Source organism: Platalea leucorodia, assembly GCF_965183815.1.
Source record: "Platalea leucorodia genome assembly, chromosome: 3".
NCBI classification, from domain to species: Eukaryota; Metazoa; Chordata; class Aves; order Pelecaniformes; family Threskiornithidae; genus Platalea; species Platalea leucorodia.
This window is the reverse complement of record NC_138825.1, coordinates 126,692,563-126,715,158: the sequence shown is the minus strand read 5'-3', so window position 1 is coordinate 126,715,158 and position 22,596 is coordinate 126,692,563. Positions and strand designations below refer to the sequence as shown.

The window sequence follows — 22,596 nt, the reverse complement described above, 5'->3', positions numbered from 1 at the left end:
GCAGCACAAATTGCCAAAACAACCCACCAGAATCAGCCCAAGCCCCAATGTGGATGCAAAAGCCCTGAGCAAGGAGGGGAGCTCAGATGGGAAGGGCACCGGCGGGAGCGTTTGGGCATCGGGGACGGCTGTCCTGCGACGAGAGCATCGCTGCCATCCCACGCCAAGACAGACGGGTCCTGCGGTGGGAGCGGGCGAGGGAACCCCGGCGTGGGGAGGCTGCAGAGGGGCTGCGTCCCCGGGGGCACACAGCAGCCGTCACCGCAGGCTGCCACAGCCGAGGAGGGGAGGGAAGCATCCCCCTCCTTTTGCGGGTGGAAAAATACCAGCTGGGAGACCTGAGTGACTCAACGGAGGCCACGGAGGAGTCAGCACCGTGATGAGGAAGGGAACAGAACCCGTGCGTCCTGCCTCAGCTTCCCTCCCCCCGGCTCCCCTAGGCAGAAACCCACTCCCCGAGCCCACCGGCTCTGCTCCTTTCCCCGCAAGAGGCAGGTGCTGCATCCCGATGCATCTCAGGACCTCCCATCTGTGTGCACCCCACTGAGCCCCAAAACGAGCACCCCGTCACCCGGGGTGGGTGCCAGCACCCTGCCCACCCACCTCCTGCCGCATCCCGCCGTGCACTCACTCACCCCCGGCACCGCAGCACCTCGCAGAGATGGGGTTCGGCCAGCACCGAAGAGACCCCGCAGCCCTCGGGCTGGGCTGGGACCCCCCGAGGAAGGGGAGCAGCCAGGGGCTCCCTCCTCCGTGGTGCTCGCCCTGCGTTGACAGCCCAGGGAAGGATGCTCGGGCAGCGAGGATTTAAGAGCCACCCAACCACCCCCCGGCCCTTCCCAAAAGCTCCCAGCGGCTTAGCGCGGCCCGCTGCCCCGGGCGGGGGGGCGGCCAGCTGCTCCGCCAGCTGCTCCCCATTACCCACATGGCATCGCCCCGCCGCGGACGTGGGACCCCATACGCCCGTCCGGCACAGTGGGGTGACAACAGTGACAGCATGGGGGTCAGCGGGGGGGGACGGCGATCCCCAAACACCTCAAGGTGTGTGGGTCTCTATGGGATTGGGGTCTGCCCTATGCCAGGGAGCAGGCAGCTCCCCAGTATCGCAAGGGGGTGGTCATATATACAACCAAGATCCCCCTTGATCCTGGATGGGTGGGTATATAGCCCTATATAGCACCTATGCCTTCCCCACCCAAGGACTGAGTGATCCCCCAGCAGTATGGAGGTCACTTGTCCTACAGAGAAGCCCTGGGGAGCAGGTGACCCCAGAAACCCAGGCTGGGGGGGTGGTTAATGGCCCATGGTCCCCCAGGAAAGGGGGCAATGCCCCAGTGATAGAGGGGGCATTTGCAGCCCTTTATGGGACCACTGTGTGTGTCCCGGCCCCAAAGAGGGGACACCCTCCAGAAACTGGGGGGATGCACAGCCCTGTAAAAGACCAAGGTCCCCCAAACCCAAAGAGGGGTCACCCCAGTAACTAAGGAGATGCGCAGGCGCATATAGAATCATAGAATCATTAACCAAAGTCCCCCCGAACCCAAGGAGGGGTCACCCCCAGTAACTAAGGAGATGTGCAGCTGTAAATCATAGAATCGTTAACCAAAGTCCCCCCGAACCCAAAGAAGGGATGACCCCCCAGTAACTTAGGGGGTGCACTGCCCTCCGAAAGACCAAACCCTCTACCCAAAACAGGGGTCACCCCCAGTAAATGGGGGGTGCACAGCTCTATAGAGGACCGAGGTCCCCCCCACCCCAAAGAGGGGTCACTCCCCAGCAACTGGGGGGCGCACAGCCCTATAAAGAACCAGGTCCCCCCGACCCTGGAAGGGGGGAGCCCCTAGCCGGACCCGGGGGATGCACAGCCCTGCCCCGGGGCGGGGACGAGCCCAAGCCCCCGGGAAGCGGGGAACCGGCACCGACCCAGGCCCGGCGCCGCCCCGCCGGGCTCGTCCCCCCGCCGGCACTCACCGTACATGGCCGCCGCCGCCCCGGCGTGGCCCGGCCCGGCTCGGCGCGGCTGTGCCCGGCGCGGTTGCAGGCAGCGGTGCCCGGCCCGGCTCTGCCCCACCGAGCGGCTCCGGCCGGGGGCGGCACCGGGGGGGGCGGCACCGCAGCGCCGGCTCCTCCCGCCGGCAGGGCCGCAGCGCCCGCCCGCGGCCCCGGCCCGCCCCGCTACGGCCCGGCGGGGCCCCTGCGGCACCGGGCCCCCGCCCCGCAGCCCCCTGCCACCCCCGCACCCAGCGCCGTGCCGCGCTGCACCCCACGGCACCCAGCCGCGCCGCCCTGCCCGGGCTTTGCCCCCCCAGACCCCGTGTGGGGTCTGCGGGCGAGCCGGGACCCCCTTGGTTCCCCCCACAACGCACCGGTGAGCCCCGGAGCATCATCCCCCGAGCATCATCCTCCGAGCATCATCCCCTGAGCATCATCATCCTCCGTGGGGCAGACGGCCCCCAAACCCCAGCAGCGAGGTTTCCTTCGAGAGCTTGCAGTGCTCTGAGCTCATCATTTGCATCGCTTGTCCTGGGAATAAGCACCCCGGAGCTTTACACCCAGCCGCTCTCCCCCATGGGGAGGTGATAGCATGCGTGCTCGCCCCGTCCTGCCACCAGCCCCACGGCCCTGGCGTCTGCAGCCACCGGAGTGGCAACCATGGACACCACGGCCTTTCCCTGCACCAGCCCGGCCAGGTGGAATCACAGAATGGTTTGGGTGGGCAGGGACCTCCCAAAGGCCACCCAGTCCCACCCCTACCATGGGCAGGGACATCTTCACCCAGATCAGGGTGCTCAGAGCCCCGTCCAACCTGGCCTTGAATGTGGCCAGGGATGGGGCATCTCCCACCGCTCTGGGCAACCTGGGCCAGTGCCTCACCGCCCTCAGCACAAACAATTTCTCCCTTCTGTCCAGTCTGAATCTCCCCTCTTTCAGTTTAAAACCATTCCCCCGTGTCCTGTCGCCGCAGGCCCTGCTAAAAAGCCTGTCCCCCCCTTTCTTGTAGGCCCCCGTTAAGCACGGAGAGGCCGCAATCAGCTCTGCCCGCAGCCTCCTCCTCCCCAGGCTGAGCACCCCCAGCTCTCAGCCTTTCTCCACAGCAGAGCTGCTCCAGCCTCTGACCATTTTGGTGGCCTCCCCTGGCCCCGCTCCCACAGCTCCATGTCCTTCCCGTGCTGAGGACCCCCGAGCTGGACGCGGGGCTCCAGGGGGTCTCCCCAGAGCGGGGCAGAGGGGCAGAATCCCCTCCCTCGCCCCGCTGCCCACGCTGCGGGGGATGCAGCCCAGGAGACGCTGGGCTTTCTGGGCGGCCAGCGCACATTGCCGGCCCGTGGCCGGCTTTCCATCCCCCAGCACCCCCAAGTCCCTCTCGGCAGGGCTGCTCTCCACCCCTCCATCCCCCAGCCTGTGCTGACACCGGGGGCTGCCCCGACCCCGGTGCAGGACCTTGCCCTTGGCCTTGTTGAGCCCCATGAGGCTCACAGGGGCCCCCCTCTCCAGCCGGCCCAGGTCCCTCTGGATGCCATCCCGTCCCTCAGGCGTGGCGACTGCACCCCTCAGCCTGGTGTCACCTGCAAACCTGCTGAGGGTGCGCTCGATCCCGCTGTCTGCGTCACTGATGAAGATATTGAACAGCACTGGTCCCAGTACGGACCCCTGAGGGACACCACTCGTCACTGGTCTCCATCTGGACATCGAGCTGTTGACCTTCAATTTAGAGAGAAGGATGCTGTGGGGGACCGTGTCAAAGGCCTTACAGAAGGCCACACAGATGACACCCTTAGCTCTTCCCTCATCCACTGATGCAGCCACTCCGTCATAGGTGGGAGCTGCACCAGGCTCCCGAAATATGGAGGTGCGCTGCTGCTGGCAGCGAGGGCTGCAGGGGCACAGCGCAGGGAATGCAGACAGATCCAGGTCGGCTCGGCTGCTTCTAGAAAGTCCTGGAGAGCGAGATGGAGGGGCTCGCACTGCCCGGGGAGACAGGGACGGCGGGGAAAGGGCTGAGAGTGCGTGGAGGGGGTGAGGAATGAGGCAGATACCTCCCCGAGGTGCTTTTACTTTGCATTACTGCTGCAGTGCCTTTAGAAGCGATGCAGCAGCGCCCTGCTGCCAAAGGGGAAACTGAGGCAGGGAGCCACCCTGCCCAGGTTCCGGCATCAGCAGTGGTCCTGGCCACACGTGCGACGGGCACCGCGCCGGTGCTCCCAACGCCCCTGTGCCCGGCCGCAGGTCACCGACGTGAGTGCTGATCGTCTTCCGCGCTTCATCTGGCCCTGCGGTTGCTGTTGTCACCTCTCAAAACCCGCGACTCCCACTCGGCACCACAAACGGGAATGTGGGGTCCTGGCTTCTCAGACACCCCAGGCAGGGAGGAGAGAGCGGGAGCCCCAAGCCAGCCTGCAGAGGCGACGGCGTTCCCACCTCGGTTGCTGCCGCAGCCCCCGGTCTTTGGGATCCACTCAAGGAGGAGCCGGAGGAGGGCGGCACGAAAGGCAGCCGTGTCCCCAGGGCGCGGGGAGGTGAGGAGGTGTCAGGGTACGGGGCCACGGAAAGGCACGAAGAAGGGTATAGCGCGGTACGGCACGGCACAGCATGGTTCAGCACAGCATAGCACGGCACGGCACTTCATGGCACAGCACAGCAAAGTTTGGTGTGGTTTGGCATGCACAACACGCCACAGCACGGCACGGCACGGCACTGCAGAGTACTACACAGCAACGCCCGGCACGGCACAGCATCACAACGGCACGGCACGGCGCAGCACTACTTTTTCTCCTTTACATTTACCTTTTTCCCACCATTTGGACGCATTCCACCTCTTTTCCCAGCTGCCCAGGCCGATATAGGGGACTTTGTGCCGGAGCCCCTCGTCCCCTGGGACCCCACGCACCTCCCACGGCCGCCCCGCAGCCACGGCGCGTCCCACGCACGCTAAGACCGAGCCCTCCCCGTGCCAGACCCTGTCACAAGCACGAGTGACCCAGCGAAGCAAAGATGCTGCCCTGGGCCGTGGCTGGGGACAAGGACGAGGCTCGAGGTGACAGGGCACCTTGGCCGAGGAGGGCCAGGGGACCGGGGAGGTGCTGGCACCAGGCTGCCGCAGATCTCCCCCTTTCCGAGCTTTTTGCCGCGTCTCTTCCCACACGGCAAAGCCCCCGAGTTGGATCATCTAATTAGGCAATAGCTGATGCCTCACGATCCTCCTCGTAGGAAAATTATGTTTTAATTAAAACATTTCGGGAGTTAATCGGTGTTGCCGATTCCCCAGGTGGCGGAGCAGTCGCGTGAAGAGCCGGGTTCCCAGGGGACCGGAGGGCTTTCCCAGGGGACACGGCAGCAGCCACAGGCCAAGGGCCGGGGCTCCGGAGCGTCCCTGGTCAGGCCCAGCCCCAGAAGCAGTCACAAAGTCCTTTTTCTTGTGGAATTAAAAGCCTCAGAGTAAAACCTGATGATGAGGGATGAACCTGAAGCAGATGTGGCAAATCCCCCCAGCCCAGGAACCCTCATCCCCTCACTCACAGGGATTTGCAAGGCCATCGGCTTGCCGGGAAAGGACACGGCGGTCATCGGGACGGCGCAAGCGGAGCGGCCAAGGAAACGAGTCCCCCACGGCCACCTTGGGGACCCCGCTCAGCTGCCAGTGCCAACCCCCACCACCATCGACGAGTCCTGAGGCCCCTCCGGCCCACACCCATAACACGCAGGGCCGGTTTGAACCCCAGAAGTTGTTGCCGCTGGAAAAGCCCGGTGGAATCTCAGCCCTCAAAGGGCAAGGACAGACACAGTCCCTGCCCAGTGTCGGGATGGATCCGCGGAGGTCGGGGCAGGGGTCCAGGCCACCTCCGGCACGTGGCTCTTCCCGATTCATGGTGCAAGACAAGAGCGGAGAAGAGTTAAACCCTGCCCGCCGCCAGCGCTGCCCCTCAGCCCCTACCTGTCATCGCCACAACGGGGACCCCAACACGCTTCAGCCTTGCCTGGAGGGATCCAAGCGCGTCTCTGCGGCACGGCACAGCCCCCCTCACCTCTCCAGCAGGCAAGGGGGGATGCCGAATCACTCGGGGCCTGGGATGCTCTCGGGACAGGCGCCTGTGGCCCTGCCTTGGGCTCAGGAACGCTGTGCAGAGCTCAGCATGGCGGGCAGTTTGGGTGTGTGGGACACCAAGACGGACCGCCGTGCCTCGAGCCCCAGGATCCCTCTCTAGGATGGCTCACAGGGAGTTGGCCAGCGGGCGCTGAGGGAAGGCAGCCACCCCAATCATGGCGGGAGGACGGCAAGGAGCTGCTCGCCCCGGGCATCTCCTTTGTCAGGCACGTCCATCCCAGTCTGCTCCCTCCTTCCTCGCATCCCCCCGCTCTCCCGCAGCTGTTTCCATGGCCACAGAGCTGCTGCAGCAACTGCAGCAGGGTCTCCGGCACCGAGCCGTGCATCCCTCCTCCGGCCACGCACTCGGGACAGAGCCGGGCCCCGGGCCCACGGGCCAGGCCCCCGTGGCTGCTCCCACACACCGGTGCTCGGCCTCCTCAGGGTGTTCGCAACGGCTCGCGCGTACCCGCGTCCGTTCCGGCACCAACACTCGCCACGTCCTGCTTGACCAACCTGATCTCCTTCTATGGCAAGGTGACCGGCTTGGTGGATGAGGGAAAGGCTGTGGATGTTGTCTACTTGGACTTTAGTGAGGCCTTTGAGACGGTTTCCCACAGCATTCTCCTGGAGAAGCTGGCTGCTCACGGCTTGGATGGATGAATTCTTTGCTGGGTAAAACACTGGCTGGCGGCCGGGCCCACAGATTTGTGGTGAATGGAGTTCAACCCAGCTGGCGGCCGGTCACCAGTGCTGCTCCCCAGGGCTCAGTGCTGGGGCCGGTCCTGTTCAATATCTTCATCGATGATCGGGAGGAGGGGATGGAGGGCACCCTCAGCCAGTTTGCAGGGGACACCCAGTCGGGCGGGAGCGTTGGTCTGCTGGGGGGCAGGAGGCTCTGCAGAGGGCCCTGGCCAGGCCGGGGCGATGGGCCCAGGCCCCGGGGTGAGGGGCAGCAAGGCTCAGGGCCGGGTCCTGCCCTGGGGGCACAGCAACCCCAGGCACCGCTGCAGGCGTGGGGAGGAGCGGCTGGGAGCTGCCCGGCGGGAAAGGGCCTGGGGGTGCTGGTCGACAGCCGCTGGACATGAGCCAGCAGGGTGCCCAGGTGGCCAAGAGGGCCCAGGGCACCCTGGCTTGTGTCAGGAACGGTGTGGCCAGCAGGAGCAGGGCAGGGATGGTGCCCCTGCGCTGGGCACTGGGGAGGCCGCCCCTCGAATGCTGTGCTCAGCGCTGGGCCCCGCACCCCAAGGCGGCCATGGAGGGGCTGGAGCGTGGCCAGAGCAGGGCAGCGAGGCTGGGGCAGGGGCTGGAGCACAAGGCTGGGGAGGAGCGGCTGGGGGAGCTGGGGGGGCTCAGCCTGGAGAAGAGGAGGCTGAGGGGAGCCCTCATCGCTCTCTGCAACGGCCTGAAAGGAGGCTGGAGCCGGGGGGGTCGGTCTCTGCTCCCCAGGAACAAGCGATGGGACGAGAGGGAACGGCCTCAAGCTGCACCAGGGCAGGGTTGGGTTGGGTATTAGGAAAAATTTCTTCACGGCGAGAGTGGTCAGGCCCTGGCCCAGGCTGCCCAGGGCAGGGGTGCGATCACAGTCCCTGGAAGTGTTCAAAAAACGTGTGGATGTGGTGCTTAGGGACAGGGTTTAGAGGTGGAGCTGGCAGTTAGGTTAACGGTTGGACTCCATGATCTCAGAGGTCCTTTCCAACCTTAATGATTCAATGATTCTATGATTCAACGATTGTATGATTCATGTCGCTTCCACGACGCCCATGCCCTGACAGTTCTCGTGTGCAGCGTGCCACTTCTCACACCTCTCTGCGTTATTTCTTGCACGAGGATCCATTTCTTGCACGTGTGTGGCACAGGAGGGACAAGGACTGGGAGCAGGGACGGTGTCACAGCGCAAAGCGATGCTGCCGGCACCTGGATCGCTTGCAGCAGCAGACGGAGGAGGATCTCTGCTGAAAAGCCGGGTGCTGCCCTCCCTCTGGCTGCAAGGGGAGGCCCTGCGCTTGCGCTGGGGGCTACAAGGGCTACGGGAGCATCCCCGCCCTGGCTCAGGGATGGGGAAACTGAGTCCTGCTCTGCTTCTCATGCCCAACCACCACCGGCTCTTTCCCCAAGCCCAGCGAAGCTGTGCAGGCCACAGGGACGCTCAGGGGAAGACGCGCGAGGTTGTCACCACCGCAGCTTTACATGCACACCTCACGCACGGCTGCTCCAGACCATCAAACGCAGCAGGGTGACAGTGGCAGGGCCAGTTCAGCCACCGAGGCAAAAAAATCCAGTCTCTGCCCGCCAGAAACGTTGGTTACGCCTGCACGAGCGACCCAGGCTCAGCACAGACACCGACGGGAACATCTAAATGGCGGTGACCAGACGTTGTTACCAAATGCCGTAGGGGTGACCCTAGGGAATGAAAGGCTGGCGATCAGGAGACACCAAAGCTTGCGAGTCCCTGAGCCAGGCCTGGGGTTTGCGTGCGAAGGAAATCCCTTTAGAGCCTCCAATACGTGCCTTAATTCCCCTGGGGAGCCTATCATTTCCTAACGCACCCGATAAACACGCCGAGACAACACTTGTGCACGGCAGGAACAGCTCCGTACCTTCGCAATCTTCATGTTCTTTTGTAGATATTGACGCTACGTATAACCATACTTTATCTACGTTAGTCGAGCTGTGTATCTGTAACTTTACTACTCTACCTGGATGTGATTTTAACTATGCTGCCCCAATTATTGCTTGTCAACTGTCAACGAACTTCTCTAACGGAAGAGTTTTTGCAGCACCCAGCCTTACATCGGCCGCTGAAGCAGGGGAGGGAGCAGGGACAACGAACATTAATACCCGTCCACCGTGACACCACAGATCACACAAATCCTGGAACATGCTCAAAAAATAGTCAAATGTGGCTGGTGGGAATCCCTTTCAGGGTGGTCTCCCTGCCCCGCTACGGGAATATTCAACATCTTACTTCATCCCTCAGTTGTTATCCTTATTTTGAGCAGTTTCTTACTTCTTTTAATCACCTCTTTACATATTTATGCTTGATTTTCGGCCTGCACTGTTCTGATGGTTTCTCGGCGCACCCAAACGGTGCTTCCGCAATGCAACAATTAAAAAAGAACAGTCCCATCAGGGAATCTGGGATTCCCCAAGCCTGCTCGGCTGGTCCAAGGCTCTTGTCCAGAGAAGAAGCCGTGCTCTGCTTCCTGCCTGCCTGACAGCCACGGTCGTGGAAGTCTTTGCACTCCCAGATATTAAGTCTAGCCCTGTATTAGTGAATTACTGGATTTGCTGTCATTATGACCTGGATAATTGCACTACTGATCTGTATCTATCACTGTACCATTATTTAGAGATAAATTGTTTATCCCTAAAGCTGCTGGCCTGGTGTCTGTTACCATATCCCGAACCTATAAGTCGGCAGGGCTGCCGTAAGCCCTTCCGCTGCCCAAACTCGGTGAAGTTGTTGGCACGGTGCTAAGCTGCTTCCCTTGTCCTCCTGTCCAGGCACAGAGGGGCTCTGTTCCTCCCAACCCAGGGAAAACTCCACAGAGGGCTCTATATCTTTATTTTTTTATATATATTTTATATTTATACAGCAAAACAAAGAGGGGAAAAAATGACCACCTTTCCTTCCCCTCTTTTCCAAACAGACTGAAGGACACGCTTGGCCGAGGATGAAATGCCCACAGCAAACCCCAACCTCGTCTCTCTCACGCCGCTGGGATCGGGGCAGGGAAGCGCTCGCCTCCTGCACAGCAGTGGGAATTATAATCCCATTCCTAGGCTGCTGCTGAGCAGGTAGGATCCCTCCTGGCTTGGGAAAAGTGCCCTGGGCCAAGGAGAGGAGCTGCCCAGGGATGCTCCCACTGGCATCACAAGGAGGAAGGGCTGAATTCACCAAATTCAGCTGCCAGACAGATTTGGAAGAAACATTAACACCCATAAGACCAGGAATGTCTGTACATGGATGCACAGGACCAGCGGAGGAAGGGTTAAAGGAATCAGCTTAAATTGGCACAGAGACGTGTGCCTGGTTTCATGGCTTCATCAAGCGGCCAGACAGCGGGAAGATGAACAAAATGAAGATAACAAAGAACAAAGCTAAAGGTAAGGTGACATGAAGATGAAGAACAGAGCCAGAGCCATAAAACACCCAGAGACGGCTAAAGGCAGGACTCTTTTGGCAAAGATTTATGAGACCAGATAATGAGGCAGAAGATCCCAAACAGCCCATAACAGACCTGTCAAAAAGCAGCTTCTCGTTGCCAGTCAGGAGGAAGCCAGAAGAGGCACTGAGGACTCAACAGCCAGCATCCCTAGTCCATAGCACAGGCCAGTGACCCCCACCACACCCCCAGCACCCACTTCTGCCACCCCCACTTCCAGCCCGACACATGCTCCCAGCAGGACGTGGCAGGAGGGGCTCACAGGATCTCTAAGCTCAGGGCACCTCAACCGGGGAAACCCCCTCCCCTTTCCATCCCTATCCTGATGGGGAAGTCCCCAGGGAGCCAAGAGATGCTCAAACCACGTGGGCCCTGCCTGAGGATCTCCTTGCCAAGAGGTGGCTGTGACCTCCCTGGAGAGAGGGCCTCAAAACCCCCAGCCGTGTGTCCCCCCTCCCGGTACCTTGTCTTCGAGGCATGATGCAAAGCTTCCCCCTTCTTGACAGGATCTTGCTGGGCTACAAGGAGCAAATAAGGACATTATTTACAACGAGGGTCCCCGTGGATGGCCCTGCCCCAGGCTAGCCCCTGCACAGGGATGGGCCCCTCTACTCAGACCCCATAGGCCATGTCCGGGGTGCCACAGGGCCACTGCCAGCTCTGGCGTTACCTAAGGCCACCTGTCTCAGCAACCAGCAATGTCCTCCCCTCAAGAACCTATTTCATGAGGGGTCCGTCCTCGAGGAGGGCACATTTTCCCCCCCAAGAACTGGTTCAACACCAACCCCAACAGCTCCTAACCAAGACCAAACCAGCACTTTCCATCCAAACCCCCACAGAAAGGTGGTGAGCTGCATCCCGCCCAACCTCCCAAGCCTGGCCTATTCCTTGATCCTGCAGGGACCCAGCTGAAGCAAGAGAGCGGGCTCCCGGGCTGGGGTGAACCACCTCCCCATGGCCATGAAGCAAATCACGGGGAACAGGAGATGTAACCCCCAACCGCTCTACCTGGAGCTCTCCAGGGCCGCACAAACCCTCACAGCTCAGCCCGCAAGGACGGCGGGGCAGCCTGGGAGCACCGACAATACGACGTTAGGCGGTTGCTGCTATCGAGCCCCTGGAGATGCTGGGACAGGGCAGGGGACGTCTTGCTGAAAGCAGGGGCAAGAGGGCAGGCCCTGCTGGAGGTGAGCGGGCTGCTGCTCCCCTCCTGCTCCCCAGGGCGGCCGGGGGACCCGGGCCCGGGCCTGTCCCCTCACTGCTGACCCCCAGGGCGGGCGGGCAGGGCAGGCAGGGCGGGCAGGGCAGGCAGGGGACCCGGGCCTGGGCCCGTCCCCTCACTGCCGACCCCCAGGGCGGGCAGGGCGGGCAGGGTACCCAGGCCCGGGCCCGTCCCCTCACCACCGCCCCTCACGGGTCGGTAACGGCTCCCGGCAGAGCGGCGTGCAGCAAATCTCGCGAGATCTTCGGGCCGGGGCGGGCGGGCGGAAATCTCGCGTGAGCGGCGGCGCCGGGCCGTGAGGGGGACCGGGACCGGTACCCGGGCCTGCCGCGTTCCCTTCCTCCATTCCTCCCTCCTTCCGTCGCCTCAGCCGGGCCCGGCCCGGCCCGCACCGCCCCGGCCCGCCATGGAGGCGAATCCGCCGAAGCGGAAGGAGACGCGCAAGTCGCTGAGGATTAAAGTCATCTCCATGGGCAACGCGGAGGTGGGCAAGGTGAGGCGTTGCGATTGGCGGGCGGGTGGTGGCGGGCAGGCCAGCTTGCCAATGGGGAGCTGAGTGCAGGGGGCGGAGCTGGCAGAGAGGCGCTGGATTGGTGGCTGTGCCGGCCGACGGCAGCCAGTCAGAAGCCGGTCGGAGCGGTGCGGTGCGAGGCGGGAGGGTGGTGCGAGTGGAGGATTGACAGCTGCGGGGGCGGGGCCGACGGTTTTTATTGGCTGCGTGGCAAGGGGCGGAGTCTACGGGGAGGGTCGGGGCCGCCCGCAGCTGTTGGGGGGGTGTCATGGCGGCGCCCGCGGCCTCTGCTGCCAGCGGCCTCCTCCATGCCCGGGCTCCTCCATACCGGCCGCCCCGGGGCCGGCCCAGTCCGGGGCCCTCCGCCCCGGCACGGGTGGGCGGTGGGCAGGGCCCGGCCCGCGGTCCACTAGGCCCACCGGCGCCTTCCCCTCTCTGTGGGCTGGGTTCCTCCGTGACCCGGCTTTAGTCAGGGTTTCCTCAGGAGCTCCTCTTCCTCCTGCTGTGGCGAATGACCCAGCTCTTCCCGGGGATGTTATTTCTTTTCCCAGCCAGGTTCTGTTCAGAAGTGTTGCCCTTTTTTTTTGTTTGCTAAATAAACGTAGTCCTGTTAAACTGCTGACAGCGCAAGGGCTCCCTTGGGGCAGACAAATGCCTCACTGACGGCAAGAAAATCCAGAGGGATCTTGCAGGACAGAGTGAGTGGACAAGGACTGATGCTTATGGCATTTATTTCTTGACGGCTGATAGCAGCCGACCCCTTTGCTCTCCCTAAACACTATCTTTGCCAGTCAGGGGCGGAACCGGGGCTGGAGGGACCTGGTGTGACCTTGAATGCGCTTCTTGGGCTACCAAAATGTTCTTCATGGCTTTTGGGGAGTTGACTGCCCCCAGGCCCCCAAACACACTGCTCCTCCAGGCTGGATATTTTCTGTAGGGGAATAAATCAGAGTTTCTTGGCACTCCAGTCTCCAAACAGGTAAGAAATAACTGACACCCAGTGGCTTTTCCTTCTTTTTGCAGAAAGAAAACTGCTGCTGGTAAACACTGGTGCTTTGTGGGTTAATTAGTTGGTTTAGGGACTTAGGGCAGAGTCGATGTCTCTGCAGCCATCCAGCTGGCTGAGGGCTGTTGGCGAATTCCGTATTAACGTGAATATTAGGGCGTACGGTGCCCTCCTGCTGACACTCTCTGTTTTCTTTTCTCCCAGAGCTGCATTATAAAGCGTTACTGTGAGAAGAGGTTCGTTCCCAAATACCTGGCGACTATTGGTATCGACTACGGCGTCACAAAGTAAGTACCTTTGCGGTGAGGAGCTGCAAGTGTAGCCTGATGAAGTTTGCAGATGATACCAAACTGAGTGGGGAAGTAGACACTCTGGAAGGGAGAGCCACCCTGCAGGAAGATCTGGATAGGCTGGAAGAGTGGGCTAATAAGAACCTTATGAAGTTTAACAAGGACAAGTGTAAGGTCTTGCACCTGGGAAAGCATAATCCAGGAGTGCAGCACAGGCTTGGATCCACCTGACTGGAGAGCAGCTCCGTGGAAAGGGACCTGGGGGTCCTGGTGGACAAGCAGCTAAATATGAGCGAGCAGGGTGCTGCTGCGGCCGAGAAGGCCAACAGGAGGCTGGGTTGCATCAAAAAGGGCATCACCAGCAGAGAGAAAGAAGTCATTATCCCTCTCTACTTGGTGCTTGTCAGGCCACACCTGGAATCCTGTGCACAGTTCTGGTCCCTGATAGACAAAAAAGATGTGGGCAGGCTGGAGGGGTCCGGAGAAGGGCCACCGAGATGATCAGGGGTCTGGGCAGCCGCTGTGTGGGGACAGGCTGAGAGCTGGGCTCGTTCAGCCTTGAGAAAAGGAGGCTTAGAGGTGATCTCATCACCATGGACCAGTGCTTAAAGGGGAGCTACAAAGCAGATGGAGACTCCCTTTTCACAAGGAGTCCCATGGTGAGGACAAGGGGTAACGGGTACAAGTTACTCCCAGGGAGATTCCGATGGGACACGAGAGGTAAATTTTTCACAATGAGAACAGTCAACCATTGGAATAATCTCCCCAGGGAAGTGGTTGACTCCGCTACGCTGGATACTTTTAAGACTCAGCTGGACATGGTGCTGGGCCATCTTGTCTAGATTGTGCTCTTGCCTAGAAAGGTTGGACCAGGTGATCCTCAAGGTCCCTTCCACCCTGGGATTCTGTGATTCCAGGAAGTGCCGGGGGAGCGGGATGAGCCGCGCGGTCGCAGACGGCAGGCATGGGTCTGCCAGGCTCCGGGCGAGGTGTCTGCTGCGGGGGGCACTGGTCTCCACAGGGGCAGAGGGAAGAGGTGCAGTGGGGCTGTCACCCGCCGCTCCTGAGTGACCACGCTGCCCCGAGCCAGGTGTGCTTGGCTCTGCTGAGGCTGCTTAGTTTTCATGGCATAATCTGCATTTCTGCTTTAATAATAAGATAATCTGCATAATCTGCCTTCCTCTGATAGTGTAGCTCCTCATTATCACGTTACAGCCAGAGCTGGTGCTGTCCTCCTTGTCTGACCAGCTCTAGGGGCAATTTTCTGGCCATTAAACCCCAGCACTTGGAACTCCTTACTGGTTTTTCTGTCCCCGATCGCCCAGCTCTTTCTCTGCAGAGGGCTGGCAGAGAGAAGGGGTGTTCCTGCGGAGGCACAGCCTGTGCGAGGGCTGAGCTAGAGCCTTCTCAAGCATTTCCCGCTTCTCTTTCAGAGTGCAGGTCAGAGACCGAGAGATCAAAGTGAACATCTTCGACATGGCGGGGCACCCGTTCTTCTACGAGGTAAGGCAGACCCGGCTCCGGGCAGCACACCGCAGGGAAGAAGCGTCTCGGAAGCATTTAGCACCCATCAGCTTTCCTCAGATCTGCCTGAAATTGTGTTTGGGGGTGGGAAACTTGAAAATACATTTCTTACAAGCTTCTTCCGCTACAATACACCCCGTTCTTTCTTGCCATGGACACCTAACGCAGGCCAGCACTGGAAACCCTCGCTGCCTCTCTGGCTAATCAGGAGAAGGAAAACAGAGTTATTCAAACCGGAACCTATAAAGCCACAAACAACTCTGATAGAAAGAATAACCCGACAACTTGCTCATAAACCATGAGCGTAAGGTTTGGCTGTGCTACCGCTCACGTTGCTAGCCCTGTTTCAAAGTGGCTCCTTGTGCTTATCAATCTGCCCATCTTGAGGTTAAATTTCCTCAGACTGGGAGATCTTTGGAGCTTGCCTTGGGCGTTTGTAGCATACTGGCATCTTAATCCATGACCAAAGTGCTGTAAAACACTTGCAGTTGGAGTAGATGATCATTGTAGGCCCCTTCCAACTGAAATATTCTGTTCTGTTCTAAAATTATTTGCTATACAAGTAATAAATGGTATTATTTACAGAAAGGAGCTTGCAGGATAAAACTTTAGGATTTGAACACATAGACTATAACATCCATTTTGGAGAGCTGGCCCAAAGGAGTGATTGTGCTCACTGCTAATCACGTTTATTTTAAATTATAAACAAAGTAATAAAGTGGACCCAGAAGTAGAAGAAAAGAACAGTAAATGTTTATCCAGTATAATCCTATTGTTTTAACAGTGTAATGCATACTAATTCTTAATTATAAGTCTACTGTTGATGCTTGGCAAAGCATTATCCTGTGACTAATAAAAATGTATAGAATGTTAGGAGAGAGCAGTTTATTTACTGCTGTATTTATTTCTGTATTTAGTGTTGATGCGGCCTCACCTTGAGTACCAACGGGCAGTTCTGGGCCCCATAATTTAAGAGGGATGTGAAGGTACTCGAATGTGTTCAGAGGAGGGCAACAGAGCTGGTGAAAGGGCTGGAAGGCCTGTCCTCTGAGGAGCGCTGAGGACTTCGGGCTCGTCCAGTTTGGAGAAGAGGAAGCTGAGGGACAACCTCGCTGCTCTCCGCAGCTTCCTGAGGAGGGGACGTGGAGAGGGAGCTGCTGAGCTCTTCTCCCTGGGATCCAGGGACAGGATGTGTGGGAATGGTTCAAAGCTGCGCCGGGGGAGGTTTAGATGGGACGTGAGGAAGCATTTCTTTACCGAGAGGGTGGTCAAACCCTGGAAGAGGCTTCCTGCAGAGGTGGTCGATGCCCCAAGCCTGCCAGTGCTTAAGAAGCATTTGGACGATGCCCTTAATAACATGCTCTAACTTTTGGTCAGCCCTGGAGCGGTCAGGCAGTGGGACTAGGTGATCCTGGGAGGTCTCTTCCAGCTGAACTGTTCTGTTCTATTCTAATGCCTGTCCCTTAGCTGACCTTAGACACTCATCCAGCAGCTGTCCTGGGGATCTTTCACCTCCCCAGTTGCTGGCACTGGGTGTACGAGCCGCAGAGGCTGCAGCCCCGCTCCAGCTGCTGGTGCAGACCCCCTTACGCACACCCGCACGCACAGACAGACATCCTGCAGATCTCTCCAGTAGCCAGGCTTAGATCTGCAGTCCAATGGCTGGCCCCGGATCCTCGCTTTGCCCCGCTGCCTCGCTCAGGGAAACATGCACGTGCAAACGGGTCTTTCGGTTGACTCCCGGACCTTCCAGTCTCCCCAGGAGTTGTCTGCTGTTGTGTCTCTCTGCTTTTTTGTGTGTGTGGAGATGAATCTTTCTGGGCTGATCGCTCTCCTGTGATGGACCTGGGGGCAGTGTGGTCAGGTTATTATTTGGGTTCCCCCATCTGTCCTTTTTCTGTGATCTTCTCTTTGTGTGGAGAGAAGATTTTTATCACAGAATCTAATAGGTGCCAGGTAAACAGTGATCCCCCAAATCTGCCGGGCTGTGTGCTCTCAGCCTGGCTGTCGCTGATGCCAGCGCCCTACCTTTGTCCCCGCAGGTGAGGAACGAGTTTTACAAGGACACGCAGGGGGTCATCCTGGTCTACGACGTCGGACAAAAGGAGTCTTTCGACGCGCTGGACGCGTGGCTGGCTGAGATGAAGCAGGAGCTGGGCCCCCACGGGAACATGGAGAACATTGTCTTCGTTGTCTGCGCGAACAAGGTGGGCTGTGGTGGGGAGCCAGGCTGCGGTGCCGTCCTGATCTCCGGCCCTCGGGGCTTGTTGTGTTCCCAGCCTGAGCCCAAGCTGTTGAGCTCCAGGTTGTAGGGAAGACTTTTTAAGAGCTGGATCTGTGTGTGAGGAGCATTGGAGACCACGTTTCAACGGGGTTTTGAGAATATGGTGGCCACACATCAGTCAGGAAGGGATTAAGTAGATGTGACATTGTCTCTGGACTAGATAAACTCTCAAAGGCCTTTTTACTTGAATTTTCTGTGCTTTCTTTCCACGCTGCCTCCGTCCCTTCAGGATAAGCAAACAGCCTCTCCAACCAGACATGCCCCTTACCCACTATTAGGTGATCGGCCTTGGAGCTCTGTTCCTCCAGCTGCCGCTGCAGATCCTGGCTGAGCTCTCATCTCTGCCCTTTCTCTCGTTCCAGATCGACTGCACCAAGCACCGCAGCGTGGATGAAAGCGAGGGGCGGCTCTGGGCAGAGAGCCGGGGCTTTCTTTACTTTGAGACATCGGCACAAACAGGAGAAGGAATCAACGAGATGTTTCAGGTGAGGTGTAATGAAGGTGGTGAGGGCACAGACACCACACAGAGCCAGGATTTGATGGCAGAATGTCTCCTGAACTGCCTGGATCCCACAAAACCTGTTGGCCCACCCAGAGGTGTCTTCCCAGTGAAATGTCACCCTGAGAAAGCCGTGGCTGTTTAGCTCAGGATCAGAATTGGTCTTTCCAGTCCTGAGCTGCCCCTAGCATTGCTTTGCTCAAAGCTGACGATCCCTCTTGCTGGTCTGGGAACACAAAGCAGATGCACCCATGTCACCTTTTTAGGTGTAGCAGTGGGTTTGAGATAAATGTGGGGCCTGGCCTCCTCCTCAGGCTGTCCCATGGTCCTTGCAAGGGCTGGATCCCCCCAGACTGGGATATCTCAGCCCCCCACGGCCCAAGCAGTGGGGAGTGAACATTCAGCAGTTGCGCAAATGCTCCTCATGCTTCGGAGGATGAGCCCGCTGCCAGCGAGGGCAGTGGGGTCTCCTGTGCACTGCCACCGCCTTTGGGGACCGTTCCTTCCCGCTAACTCCTCCCTGTGTCCGCAGACTTTCTACTCCGCCATCATCGACCTGTGTGACAATGGCGGGAAACGCCCTGCTTCCAGCATGGGGGTCAGCTTCACCAAAGAGCAGGCAGATGCCATTCGCAGGATCCGCAACAGCAAGGACAGCTGGGACATGCTGGGGGTCAAACCCGGAGCCACAAGGTGAGGGAGACTTCAGCATTTGCCTGGCTGGCTGTAACCGTTCTGAGCCGGCAGGCTGATTGCATCTGTGACCTGCCTGCTGATAAGCTCACTTTGGTTTATATAGCAGCTGGGCACAAGTATCTAGCCACAAAATTGAGCCAATGCAAAAGAAACCCTCGGTCCTGAGCACCAAATTTCCCCTTTTAACAGACAAGCCAGGCTGGAGGCAAGGGGAAAGTGGTGAACATGAGAAGTTCAGCCCTGTCAGCTGCCTGGCCCTGCAGCCTGCCTCCGGGCTGAGCCGGCTCTGGTCACTCACTTGCCAGACGTGTTTGGAGCAGCTCCAGCTTTACTTTCCTTGCTCTCCAGGTCTGGAGAAGCTTTCAGGCTGCTGTAAGGCTGTTGCCCACATTATCGAAAAGGGATTGATGTTACAGCTCTTCCACCTGGAAATGGTACCTCCACGGGACAAGCTTTCTCTTGTCTTCCTCGGAGGACCTCTGGTCAGGTGGAATTGGTCATTGCCTGTGTTGGATATTGAATTTCCCAGTTCTGCTGTATGACTTGGGCAGCTAAAACAAGCTCCCAGAGCGATGCCTTGCTTTCTTCTCTCTGAAACACGAGGACTATCCTTGTGTACTCCTTATGGAGGGGCTGGAGAGTGGAATTTTGGATAACGTATATCATTCAGGTCTCGTACGTCTTCCCGTTAGCTCTCTGAAATGTAGATGTTGAGCATAACCCCTTCTCCAGCCCCCTCTCATCCACGGGGAGAGATCAGCAGCTCTGCAGGGCAGTTTGTGCTGTGATCACCAGCGCGGACGGCCTCACCTCCCTCAGGAGGTGCCCCGCTCTTTCCACAGCCTGCAGCTGGAGTCGAGATGTCTGCCTTGGACCACACACCCAAGGCTTAAAGGGCTGAAGTGATGTGCAATACCTTCACCCGGAGCGCGTAGGCGGTTTGATGCAAAGCTGAGTCAGGGTGCGTGTGCCCCCACGCTGTCTCCTGGCTTTCTGCTCCGGTGATGCCGGAGACTCGGCACACCGAGGCACGTGTCGCAGGCACGTGTTCGGCATGATGGGAGCATTCGTGCTGGCACAGTCCCGGGGTGGAGAGGGTGTATCTGCCCCAGGAGAGGGGTTCTCCCCCTCCTCTGCTCATGCCACGCCAAGAACTGTGCTTTTCTTCAGCTCTTTCTCCGTAGCATCACCTCCAAAGCCTGGAGGTCCTTAGTGCCAGCAAGGGAAGGGTTCAAAAGTGTCTACGCAAGGGTGTTTAGCACAGGGGGAGCTCCTGGCCCTGCTGTGCTCCGCCAGCCGGAGCAAGGCTGAGCCGGGCTGTGTGGTGCGTGGGTCCTCTCACTCTTGTCGTCTCTCCTAGGGATGAAGTGAATAAAGCCTATCGGAAGCTGGCGGTGCTGCTCCACCCCGATAAGTGCGTGGCTCCCGGCAGTGAGGATGCCTTCAAAGCTGTGGTGAACGCCCGGACCGCGCTCCTCAAAAACATCAAGTAGGGAACAGAGCCACTCAGAGCTGGAAACCTTCCCCTCCTCCCAGCTAGCTCCCAGGCCATGGGGACCCCTCTCCTCCTCACGCTTACCGCTGGCATGGACACAGATGCTCCCAGCACCAGCCGTGGAATCAGGACTGCATCCGACCGTAGTGCGCTTGCGATGTGGTGGAAAAGGGGCAGAGTGCTGAGGAGGGGAGAGGGACCCCAGAACCCTCCCTGCATCCGTGGCCCCAGGTCGTGGTTGGCGTAAGTGCTGAAAGCAGTGAGGTCCCTGCCTTCCCGGCTGCGTTACACCTCCCGCGAGCCACCAGCCGGGGAGGGGTTTGGATGCGTGGCTCTGACCTGCGAATGCAGCAAGGCCAGAGCAAGATCTGATCTGAAAGCTGCTGTACCTGAAAGCATTGGTGTCACGAGTGGAGGATGCCCAGGAGGGGCAGTGGGTTGTCTGTCAGTCCTGGGTTGTCCTGGAGCCGCCTCGGCAAGGCTGGAAGCGGCACAGGCACTGCCGAGCACCGGGGCGGTTCAGCTCCTTGGTCAAAGCTGCCTCCTTCCAGCTGACGCCCAGCGATGCTGCTTTTGGCAGTGAGGAGAAGGGCGGGTTGCTTGAGGAAACCTTTCTGGTACTGCAGGGAGAAACTGGCTCCAAGCGTGGCCCAGTCGTCCCCTTCCTCCCCAAGCCGTCACCGTGCCAAGGACCGTCCCTTAGGCAGGACTAGGGCTCTCCCCCAGGCACCCACCTCCTCATCACAGCACAGAGTCTCCTACCACCACCTCCTTCCATCTCCCTGAGCTCCGATCGTCGGGAGGAGCCCCTAAATCTGCAGGCCCTCAACCCTCATCTCCCGAGCTTCGCCGTGCCGCAGAGCTGCGTGGGTGCCTGCGATCTGCCTGCTCGCTTGCAGAGGCTTGGGATCCGGTCGTTGGCATCCCGAGGGAGGTCAGAGCCGTGGTGGCTGCCAGGCTCTTCGGGGGGAACAAACGGGAGATCCCTTGGGGTCCTGTGCTTTTGTCAGGACCCAGTTTTATTTCCTTGTCGCTATGTGAGCGTGGCAGGGAAGGTCAGGACGCGAAGCTGTGAAACGAAAGCCACTGAGTGTGTGCGTGTGTATCCTTACCCCACCCCACAGGTATCCCGTTCGAAAGTGTTTTCTCCTATGGTCAGTGCAATATTTTTTTTTTCACTTCAAGGCAGCTTTTGTCTGTTTCCCCTTCAAAATATATCATAAATCAACAGTAGAACCCTCCCTCTTTTTGGTAGCAAACATTAAGGGACTTGAAAGCCAGTATCGTTTTGCTCTTGCTCTGGTTTCTGGTGCTGGGTTGCTGGGAAGAAGGAATAGGCTGTCCTGCTGGGAAGCACTTTTTGCTCCTCCGGTGCAGAAATAACCAAGGGGAGATGTTGCTACAAGAGGTTAAGGTTTAAAATAGCCTCATTTTTCCTCTCCCAGGTGGATAAGTAGCTGGGCCGGGGGAGATCAGCAGGACAGGCATCGGAGCTGTGGCAAGTTACACTGATGGGGTCTTGTTCCGCACATTTTATAACGCGATGGAGTTCACTGGAAACCTCCCCACTGGTCTAGCAGAGGAAACCACTTAATTCTGGCTTCAAACCTATTTCTCTGTATTCTTTTTCCATTGAGGAGGGTAAATAGTCCGGTTGCTGGATGGTGCACTTCGCTTTGAGGGTGACATCTCAGTGCCTGGAGAAGCTTAAAGGCTTCCTCGGTTCCTGCTGCCCTCCAGGGCCGTTGTGCCATGCCCGGTCCCTCCTGTTTGCTCCTCAGGTGTCTCTGGCCACCGGTTTTGGGGTTTCTCCTGTCTCTTTACCGAGCTGACCGGATGTTTGGAAACGATTACACACGCATGTCGCGTCTAGCGATGCCGGTGACCTTCTAAGTTGTGCTATTTTTATAAATTAAACCCCCCTTTGGAACAAAGGAAGCCCTGTGAGCTGTCCTCCCGTGGCGCCCGCCTGCTGTTAATGTTTAATTGCCCTTTGACTCATTTCTCTCCTCCCCAGCCGGGTCTGGCTGAGGCTGGTGGTGAAGAGCTGCCCTCGAGGGTGATGATGGAGGTTGTGAATCAACTCCGCAGGAGCGGGAGCTGGGTAAGGGAGCGGCGCGGCCCTGGGAGTCCCACGGGGACGTGATGTGGGGTGCACCCAGCTGTGGTGGAGCTTGGCTCTGGTCAGAGGACCCAGAGGCGGAGGGGTAGCTCCGTCCTTGCTCCATGCACACACCAACAGCCCTGGTAATGTGCTTCTTCCACGCCGTCTCCATCAGGACCCCAAGCTCCAAATCCTTCCAGCCAGGCTGCCACCGTCCAGGCTCTGTCTCTGACCTGCGAGTCCCACGTCCTCCCCCTTCGGAAGAGCGAGTCTTGCTGCTGAAGTGTCCGTCCTGCAACGAAGGCGCCAGGATCCGAATCCCAAACGAAGGGACTGTCCCTTCGGCAGCCAGGAGCCGCCTCTGAAGATCTCTGGAACAGAAAGCTTCCCTCGACGTGCCCCGAGGTGCTGCCCTGCCTGTGCTCTGCCTGCCTCCCAGCACTCAGCGGAGCCGGCAGCGGGGAGGACGTGAGGATTTCTGGTCTGGCCCCGTGCCTGGCAGCCACGGTCTGCTCCAGGCTCCTACACCCTGTAACGTGCCCAGGGAACAAACCCTCCCCGAGGTGAGGCTACGCTCATCCTGCTTCACAAACCAGTGCTGGGTCCCCTTGCTGGCCTTCAGACTGGTTTTGCTGGCCTTCGGACCAGTTAACCTTCCCAGCCAGGGTGCCCTGCCCGTGGCCAACCTGGGATGGGTTGGCCTGGGCTCCCCGT

General features: G+C 59.2%; 2 protein-coding genes across 5 annotated transcripts in view; one reads left to right on the top strand and one right to left on the bottom strand.

Annotated features, from left to right (window-relative positions):
- Nucleotides 1–11,655, bottom strand: part of EFR3B (EFR3 homolog B) — a 47,470-nt gene extending 35,815 nt beyond the window's left edge. For both annotated transcript variants that reach the window (XM_082306688.1, XM_082306689.1), the window contains exons 1-2: nt 11,260–11,655; nt 10,715–10,769 (exon numbers count right to left, since the gene is read on the bottom strand). In XM_082306688.1, the coding sequence (XP_082162814.1) occupies nt 10,715–10,730 (16 nt within the window). In that variant the 5' untranslated portion in view covers nt 10,731–10,769; nt 11,260–11,655. The remainder of the gene's footprint in view (nt 1–10,714; nt 10,770–11,259) is intronic.
- Nucleotides 11,656–11,806: 151 nt separating this feature from the next.
- DNAJC27 (DnaJ heat shock protein family (Hsp40) member C27) lies at nt 11,807–21,817 on the top strand. 3 transcript variants are annotated; one of them, XR_014227573.1, is made up of 8 exons: nt 11,807–11,966; nt 13,195–13,277; nt 14,714–14,783; nt 16,847–17,011; nt 17,451–17,573; nt 18,120–18,280; nt 19,644–20,021; nt 21,796–21,817. XR_014227573.1 is itself a non-coding variant. In XM_082305883.1 (7 exons), the coding sequence occupies exons 1-7, from the start codon at nt 11,880–11,882 to the stop codon at nt 19,774–19,776; spliced, it is 822 nt and encodes a 273-aa protein (XP_082162009.1). In that variant the 5' UTR covers nt 11,807–11,879; the 3' UTR covers nt 19,777–21,415. The 3 variants fall into 3 exon arrangements, 1 of the variants encoding a protein (XP_082162009.1); XR_014227574.1 differs by lacking the exon at nt 21,796–21,817 and adding an exon at nt 21,428–21,628; XM_082305883.1 differs by lacking the exon at nt 21,796–21,817 and having other exon boundaries at nt 19,644–21,415.
- Nucleotides 21,818–22,596: the final 779 nt, after the last annotated feature.

What these genes read in the sequence shown, in the direction of transcription:
- DNAJC27 (XM_082305883.1), top strand. Translation starts at nt 11,880, where the DNA reads ATGGAGGCGAATCCGCCGAAGCGGAAGGAGACGCGCAAGTCGCTGAGG. An exon ending in GGCACCCGTTCTTCTACGAG is followed by an intron (nt 14,784 to 16,846) that starts GTAAGGCAGACC and finishes TTGTCCCCGCAG; the next exon opens with GTGAGGAACGAGTTTTACAA. An exon ending in GAATCAACGAGATGTTTCAG is followed by an intron (nt 17,574 to 18,119) that starts GTGAGGTGTAAT and finishes CTGTGTCCGCAG; the next exon opens with ACTTTCTACTCCGCCATCAT.